Source organism: Pezoporus occidentalis, unplaced genomic scaffold, assembly GCF_034315485.1.
Source record: "Pezoporus occidentalis ecotype Australia unplaced genomic scaffold, CSIRO_AGI_Poc_V1 ctg63, whole genome shotgun sequence".
Lineage (NCBI taxonomy): Eukaryota > Metazoa > Chordata > Aves > Psittaciformes > Psittacidae > Pezoporus > Pezoporus occidentalis.
In genome coordinates this window covers 2,986,193-2,994,444 of record NW_026915977.1, presented here as the reverse complement: position 1 = coordinate 2,994,444, position 8,252 = coordinate 2,986,193, and the positions used below count along the sequence as shown (strand labels likewise).

Genomic DNA, 8,252 nt, shown 5'->3' with positions numbered 1-8,252 from the left:
TAGAAAACGAACGTCAGTTTTCCACCTGGGAAAGGTAGAGGGCTATAAACATTATTCATCTTGAAGAAATTACAAAGAAATACAGCGAAGGAATTGATAGTGTTTCTATATGCGTCAACAGCTGTCTAAGTTTAAATCAGTGTTCATCAGTTGGTGTGTGTTCCCCTTATTTGTTTAGTCTATGAAAGATTTTGTGTGTTGTTAGAGAATTCTCTTTATTTTGCTGACTGTTCCAATTAAAAACTCACTCCGCACCCCTCATTCTGGAGCTCACATGTGGGCAGTCCCTCCCTGGAGATTTCTGAAGACCTGACAGCACAAGGTCCTGAACAATCCAGTCGAACGCTGAGGCTAGCTTGGTTTGGGCAGAAGGTTGGACTCGATGATCTCCAGCAGTCCTTTCCAACTAATTCTTTCTTATGTCTCTGCTGCCTGGCCATCAGATGAAGGCTTTAGTTTTCTGCCGCAGATGGCTGAACACTAGATATATCTGTCTTTGCAGAGTTCCTCTGGGAGGATACTCCTGCCTTCTGGCAGGCACTGCCTCTTTTATAATGGCAGTTCTCAACCCAGGCATGCCTGAAAGAGGGGGAGATGGACTGCAGAGCATGACTCTGGGCTGCGCTACTTCGCTGGCACACACACAGCAGGGACTTCAACTCAGATCTGAAGTTCTCATTCAACCAGCAGTAAATGAAGGGATTGTAGCAGGTGCTGCTCATGGCAAACCAGTGAAAAGCAAAGTACAGAGCATTGCTACTGTGGATGGCCCTACAGGAGATCAACACCACATAGCAGTTCAGGGGGAACCAGCACACTGCAAACACAACCACCACCACCATCAGCATCTTCAGTGTCATCTTCTTTTTCCGTTGATGGGCATAGTATTGCTGCATGGTGAGATCCCCGATGGCGTTTCTCAGCCAGAGCTTCTTGGCCACCATGGTATATGTGATGGAGATGACAAGCAAGGGCAGGACATACAAGAGCACAAAAGTAGTCAAATCCAAATACTTCCAGAAAAGATCAGCAGGAGGAGGGAAGCTGGGAAGGCAGACCATTCGTATTGTTCTGTTTCTGGTGATCAAAGAGAGAAAGAACTGTCAGTTCCACTACCAGCTGCACACAGCTCCCAGAGGACAAACGTCTCAGATGTTCTTACAAGTTTCAGTAAAGGCACAGAAGTCATTCAGTAACAAAATGCCACTTTCAATGAAAAACAAATTGCTTTAAGTTTGACCTTCTGCCCCAGTGAAGATATTTTAAACACATCCTCAAGAAAACAAAAAAATAATCCATATTGACATCTGTGCCCTGTAATGACAAAAGACACCTCTCTTCTGAAGCTCTGAGCTGACAACAAACTAACCTGAATGCAATTCCATTGATTTGCATTGTCCTTCTGTGAGAAACACACCACCTAGTGAAACAGAAGGGAGGCTTCTCCGTGTCACTGTACCTTCTTCTCTAATAATACAGGTAGAGATGTGTCCCTTACAATCTGTGGAGCTTTGATTAAGCTGCTTATGTCATATTAAAAAAAGCGCCATGTAAATGTCTTACCCAATATAAAATCTTGTCAAAGTCTGATAAATGGCATGAGGCAGTGAGAAGCAGCTTGCCATAACCCAGATGATAATGATGCAAATTCCTCCTTTCACCATGGACATGCGTGGCTTCAGAGGGTGCATAATAACCTGCAGAGAATTTATACATGAGGATTTATAGTGTCTTCAATAGATAAAAACAAGCAGCAAGCTCTAGAAAAAAAAAAAGAATGCATCTTTGCTTTGTTCATGTCCAGGAGCAAGAATTTCTTGCTGATCACTAAGAAGCAAACAGCCTGTGTGCTTTCCAGGACAGCAAGAAATGCTCAACGTGGACCCGAAGTGTGGCAAAGTTGAAAGCCAAGAGGCTGCTCTGATTTGTAGTCCAGGGAATGCAGAAAGTCTCCTAATTAGGAAACAAGGTCTCCAGTACAGATGGTAACCATGGGGCTTGCAGCATTGGCATTTGGTGGACACACAGGACAGAGTGACAAGATGCTGGAGAACCAAGGTTGAATGTAATCCTTGGCCAGCATAGGACTGACAACCTTGAAGGCTGGTCGCTTTTACGTTCACAGCATACCCTGTGCAGTACTGGCTACAGCATGGTGTACCCTATGCACGTTTGCTGCTAAGGAGGGCTACTTTATCTGACAACATCTGGGTCACTTTTTGAGCATCATGATGCAGTTTGAAGTACTGCAGCAGCTCTACATCCCTCCAGTGTTAAAACTCATTTTACAGACATCAGAGAGTACGACATCTGGAAAATGTAAGGGTTTGTGCAAGTGTTAAGTGCTACTGCTGGACCCGAGTCCTAAGCAGAGAAACACTCTCAGTGTCACCCATTGGCTTGACTTCAGAGATCATGATGGTTAGATGTCTGTTGAGCTACATGCACTATGAATGATTAGATTAGGCAAAGAAACAATAATTAAAAATAGACCTTTCATGTCATCCAAATTATCTCTTAGCTGAGGAAGTCTTTGGTATTTGGCATGTCATTTCTAGTCCCATTGTAAGTATCTATTTCACCAAGCTTCTACAGCTCCCCTGGAGCACCTGTCTGCTCTGGTACCTCTCAGGACTAGCGCTGATTTCTATTTGCTCAGTGACATATCCTTACTTCCGTTTTTACCTCCTTGGGCCATACTAGCTAATTCAAGTTCTGAGCAACCTACTCCACTGAATTTAAAGGTAGGTGTTGTGTTTGCCCTTAAACAAGCACTTCTTGATACCTAGCCATGCCTTGCAATGAACCCAGAATCTACTGATTAAAATGAATCATCAAAACACTTTGCTTTCAAGAGCTACAATATTGCACAAAGGAAGGGCACACTACCAAACTTTTTCAGTAAAAAAGACAGAAGTGGATGATCTATACTCTGTCAGTCACTGTAATTTTCTGACACCAGATGGAGCCCATCCCAGACAATCAGATTGGAATTTGTTATCATTTTGAACTTCATCTAGCCATGTCATTTCTCATGTGAAGTTGCTTTGACTCCACCACCACACTCGCTGGCTGAGAGCGTGCCTTGCAGGATCTGCTCTCTCAGTGCACAGCATTTATCAGCTTAAGCAAACATGACAAACCGCTCTACTTCAAAGAAACCCTTTGGTTTGCACTGCAGTCTGTAAGGTTTTCCTTGTTGGCATGTGCCGAAAAGTAACAGGGCAGGGTGAAGAGAAGAATTTTTCACCTTGAACTGAATATGCTAACATAGTTCTCACTGCTTCCAGTCTTAGGCATCCCAAAATAGTGAGGCAAGCCTAAGAACTGTAAGATTCTTCATAAACTCATGCTGAGATTCTGCCTTGGCTTGCTGGTGCTTGAACTTCAGTATGTATTCCTGCTGTGCTTTCAGGGCTGTCACTGGCAGAGTGGCTAAGCTGGGCAGGGACCCCTGGAGATCACCTAGTCCAATGCCCTGTGCACTGCAGGTTCAGCTAGAGCAGGCTGTCCAGGGCTTACAGGTTTTGAGTATCTCCAAGGACAGAGTCCATAACTTCTCCGGACAGCCTGTTCCAGTGTTTGGTCATCCTCACTGTAAAACAAAGCATGAAGTTTTTGTCTACCACAATGAAAAGCAGAGTTCTCCCCTCCGTTCCTTGATTCCCAAGACAAACCAGGTTTCCAGGTACTGCGATTTCAAGGGGTGTAAACTATTTAGTGCCTTATTTTCTAGCAAACTTAGGGATCATGTGCATCACATACCTGATGCCGGTCCAGAGCGATGGCTGCAAGGGTCAGCACAGACACATGAACAGAGCAGTACTGAACAAACCGGCTTACGTGACACATCAGCTTTCCAAAAACCCAGGTACTGCTTACAAACCGCACCTGAAGAACAGACAAAATTGGATCAGAAAGTGTGCATTATCTGATGAGCACCAAATAGGCTTCCCAGGAGTACGGTAAGGAACAAATGCTTTCATAGTTTCCTTATGCTTTGTAGATGCATTAGGTTTTCTGGGAAAACAGTAACTATGCAAGATGCTTTGAAACAGAGGTGAGATTTGTCACGAAAAAATCTGCTTGAGCAGTGCTCTGTGTATGTGTGTTTGCATGGGCCTGTGTACATGGGTACATGTAACATCATCCGTCTGGAAAATCTTGGACTAGTTTGTGCTGGAAGGGACCTTAAAGCTCATCCAGTTCCAGCCCCTGCCACAGGCAGGGACACCTTCCAGTAGAGCAGCTTGCTCCAAGCCCTGTCCAGCCTGGCCTTGAACACTGCCAGGGATGGGGCAGCCACAGCTTCCCTGGGCAACCTGTGCCAGCGCCTCAGCACCCTCACAGGGAAGAATTTCTTCCTAATATCTAGCATAAATTTATCTCAGCTCCTTGATGTGGCTCCACAGGGAGGAGAGGTAGCTTGCTTTCTTAAAAATAGTTGCACATCTGAATTTGTGGGTGCTGAAAGCTGCATGGGTTCAAAACTTAGAGAAATTCATGAAAGAAAAAAATCACTGAGGGTACTGAAATAGCGAGGTACCTCCTCCGAGTGAGAGAATGCCTGTCTGTGGAGCATCCCTGCCTGCCTGCCCCATGTCCATACACTTCCTGGAGCCTGTAGCTACCAGCAACACTCAGAAACAGGGCATGGAGCTGGGTGTCAGGATCTTGCTTGCACAGTGATGTCTAAGCCCAGCTCTCCTCTAAGCACATTGTGTGAGATGCATCAACAGCAATTTCAGAGGTGTCAATTAAGTTACACAGAGAGAAGGAAATTATCCCCTCCAGTTGAAAAAGCAACTCACACATCACAGGCTGGGCTGCCCTCATTGATCTGACTGCTGCAGGTACAGAAGCCATCTCCACCCAGGCATGAAATCCAGCCACTCTTGGGAGGGGAGCGGGGCAATGGCAAGGGCAGCGTGGCATTTCCTATGAGTTCCCAGAGGGTGCTACTTATTGTGGATTTTCTGCAGGACACATTATTCCAAATAACAGTTGTTCTCTCACCCCCTTATTATTCCTGACAGTGTTTATTCTAAATTAATGTAACTCATTCTGGAAGGAAATGAAGCCACTTTGAAAAAATAAAGCACATTTACTACAAAATATCTGTCCACACAGAAATTTAGTCAAGTAGCTAGTCTGTTTTCAGTTAATCCAATTAATTTCCCTATAGAGACAACTCCAGTAGCAATGACTCTGTCACTGAATGCGTAGCAAAATGCTGTTTCTTTGAAGTTGTTGTAAAGCTCCTTCCCAAGAGATTACAGTTATTTAATTACTTGTGCCTAAAGTGTGACTGTCATGCAAACACACGAGAGGGCACTACATTCCCCTGAACAGATTATGGGATGCAAATCCTGCCAGAGCAAGGAGGAAAAACCCCGTCAAAGAAACAGGATCAGTTTAAGAACAGGTGAATTCAAACTGGCAATCAGGAGCTGCTTTTGGAAGGCAGAACACTGTGGGCACAGCTTTGTGTAAGGACTGAAGCAGCAGTACATGTGATGCTTTTGAATCAGAGGGCTGTGTCAAATTCAGCTATACACAGAGTCCTACTTACTCATTGTTCATAGCTTGTGACAGTGGGGCAAGTAATGAATCCGTTTAACTCTTCCCACCTCATTATTTTAATAGTTTTTTATGTCTTATATTACTTAGCAACTGAACTAAGCAAAGGACAATCAGCTGCAAAAAGCAGCTCGTAGTGCCCCAGTGAGAGGCATGTCAAGCTGACACAGCTCAGCACAGACCTGGCAGTTTCCCCTACAATCATCTTCACAAAGACTGACCTCTTCTGCAGTATTTCCATAGGAAATTGGCAGGTAGTTGGACTTTCTAGTGTCAAAATTGTCCTTGCTTCCTTCCCCATTAAAAGACAGACAGCACTTTGACATCTGTGCCTTGGCACTGTCCTGGGAAGAGGGAGGAGAGCTGAAGAGAAGTGACATGAGGAGGGTGCACAAGTGTCCCAACTCTGCTCACTGAGCTCTGCCTGCTGCAAGGGGTGGTGGGGAGCAGGGGACACAACAGCAGCTTGTCCGAGAGGAAAAAGGGAGAGGGACAAAAAGAAACTCCGCCTATTAGCCCGTTCCTGGCCCATTCAATATACGTGCACGCAGCTGACAGGCACACACAGAACCACCAAAGCAGAGACAAGCTAAATGCTCACCAGCGTGAAGGGGGTGTTCAGAATGGTGATCATCACGTCGGCAACGGCCAGGTTGACGATGAAGAGGCTGGTGGCTGAGTGCATCCTTTTGTTCTTGATCACCACGTGGCACACCAGGATGTTGCCAAAGAGTGAGATGCAGATGATCACAGAGTAGGCTAGAATCAGCAGTGCCTTCACTGTCCGGCTCTGAGACTCACCCTCGTATTGGGTCCCACTGCCAAAGTCCCCTAGGTCCTCCAGGTCCAAGTCACTGTGGAAAAAAGATTTGTTAGGAAAGCCATACAGTGCAGAGAAGAAGTTGGTTGTGCTGTTATTCTCTGCTCTCCAGAGGGGCTTGGAGATGTACTGCAGTGGGAACCACGTGTGCCTGCTCATGGCTTGGGAAGCCAAAGCTCCAGCACTGCGTGTGTCCCTGGGCAGGCTGCTTGTTCCTCCTGCCCTTCTTTACTGGCAGCTCAGGTGCTACAGTCAGTGGTTGCAGGAGGGCACACACTCCCTTGCATTTTAAAAATCTGCCCTGTGGTTGCAAACTACATAGAAGAGTGGGTAAACGGGTCCTTGTTCCTATGCTGACTGCATGGGAACTTTGTTTCAGAAACTCTCCAGCTGCTGTCGTTTTTCAGTCCCATATGTCCTATGTACAGAAGCTGACTCAGATGCTGAAATATCAGAGATGCCCAACACTTTCTTCTCTGCACCCAGGAAGAAATCCTAGTTAATATTTCCTTTCTGGACACTGTTCTGCTTCTGTCCCACAACAACTTCTTGGAAATCCACTGGATTTGTTTTCCACATAGTCCTTCATCTGTCGGGTATTTTTAGAGCTTGTCAGAATCAGAAAAGCAAGGGCTGCTTTTCCCTTTTCTTTCCATCCTCAAAGTGTCTCTGAGCTATATACACTGAAGCAGCTTTGCTTAGAGACTGAGTGGTCCCTGCTTTCCCTGTGATATATACCGCCTGCCAGATGACACACCATGTAGGAAATAGCCAATAGCGTATTTCTTCCTCGTTTATCCTGAGGTGTATCACAACCACACACATAGACGATGGGAGAGACTGACATGTGCGGATGTAGCAGAGCAGCAAAATAGAGAGAATGAGGATGTGTCCTCGCCGTCCTCATCTCTTCTCTCCTCCTTCTCCTCATTTCTGTGTACCCAGCACAACAGCTACATGTGGTGAAGCATCTTTACTGATTTGCAGCATCTTTCTTTCTCTCTGTTGCAGAGTAAGCACAGGGCACCTGAGGATTTCTCCCAGCTTTGTGCCTGACACTGTCCCCTTCTTGCTCTCCTGTGGCATGGAGGACAGAGTAAAAAAGTGAAATGAAACCTGAAAATGAGAACAGAATTTTCAGGGTGCTGCTGTGTGTCTGGAGAGTCCCTGTGCACTGAGCCAGGACAGCAGGGAGAGCCACGGCAAAGAGCAGCAATCTGGATGCAAATCCCTTGTCTTCTCCTTCCCTTCCTTTACAGTCATTTGCAGAGCAGGCTCCAAGCTCAGAAATGCAGATGTGAAGAGCTTTCTGTGCTGTCTTCCTGCAGTGGGCCCCCATGCTCACAGTGGGGGCATCTGGCAGCAGCAGGTGCTGAGCAGGCAGGGGGGATGAGAAGAGAACAGACAGGTTTGCATACAGGATTGGAGACAAATGTCAACTTCTTCTCAGTTTTGACAAACTTGGTATCCCAGCATTTGTTTGGCAACACAGAATGTCTTTTGCCATAAGTGTTTTGTACCAGACTTCTAAGCCCTTTCTTAGCATCCCCAGACCCCTCTTTTCTCCCAGCCCACAGATGTCCCATACCTGCACCCTGCCCAGGGGCTGAGCCAGGCATGAACTGGCTAGTGGGCCATTTCATCCTCTTCTTCATAGTTTCTACTGTATAAGGACACTAATCACTGTAATGAGTAAATTCCTGTTTGTTAATCAAATCTTGCTTGCTTAGGAGTTACTTGCTTAGAGTTACTTGCTTGCTTAATAGTTACTGGAAAATTACGGTGCTTTGACATGTTACTTATAGACCGCGGGTATCCGTTAAAGTAAACGATGTATGGGGAAGGCGATAAG

The 8,252-nt window shown here is 45.8% G+C and overlaps 1 protein-coding gene across 1 annotated transcript; it reads right to left on the bottom strand.

Annotated features, from left to right (window-relative positions):
• Positions 1 to 429: 429 nt before the first annotated feature.
• Positions 430 to 7,997, bottom strand: LOC134174788 (G-protein coupled receptor 83-like). The gene is made up of 4 exons (XM_062640041.1): positions 6,182 to 7,997; positions 3,766 to 3,891; positions 1,564 to 1,697; positions 430 to 1,077 (listed from the first exon to the last, which is right to left on the bottom strand). The coding sequence occupies exons 1-4, from the start codon at positions 6,557 to 6,559 to the stop codon at positions 453 to 455; spliced, it is 1,263 nt and encodes a 420-aa protein (XP_062496025.1). The 5' UTR covers positions 6,560 to 7,997; the 3' UTR covers positions 430 to 452.
• Positions 7,998 to 8,252: the final 255 nt, after the last annotated feature.

What these genes read in the sequence shown, in the direction of transcription:
- LOC134174788 (XM_062640041.1), bottom strand. Translation starts at nt 6,559, where the DNA reads ATGAGCAGGCACACGTGGTTCCCACTGCAGTACATCTCCAAGCCCCTC. An exon ending in TGAACACCCCCTTCACGCTG is followed by an intron (nt 3,892 to 6,181) that starts GTGAGCATTTAG and finishes TCTGTTCTTCAG; the next exon opens with GTGCGGTTTGTAAGCAGTAC. An exon ending in TCGCTCTGGACCGGCATCAG is followed by an intron (nt 1,698 to 3,765) that starts GTATGTGATGCA and finishes AATTCTCTGCAG; the next exon opens with GTTATTATGCACCCTCTGAA.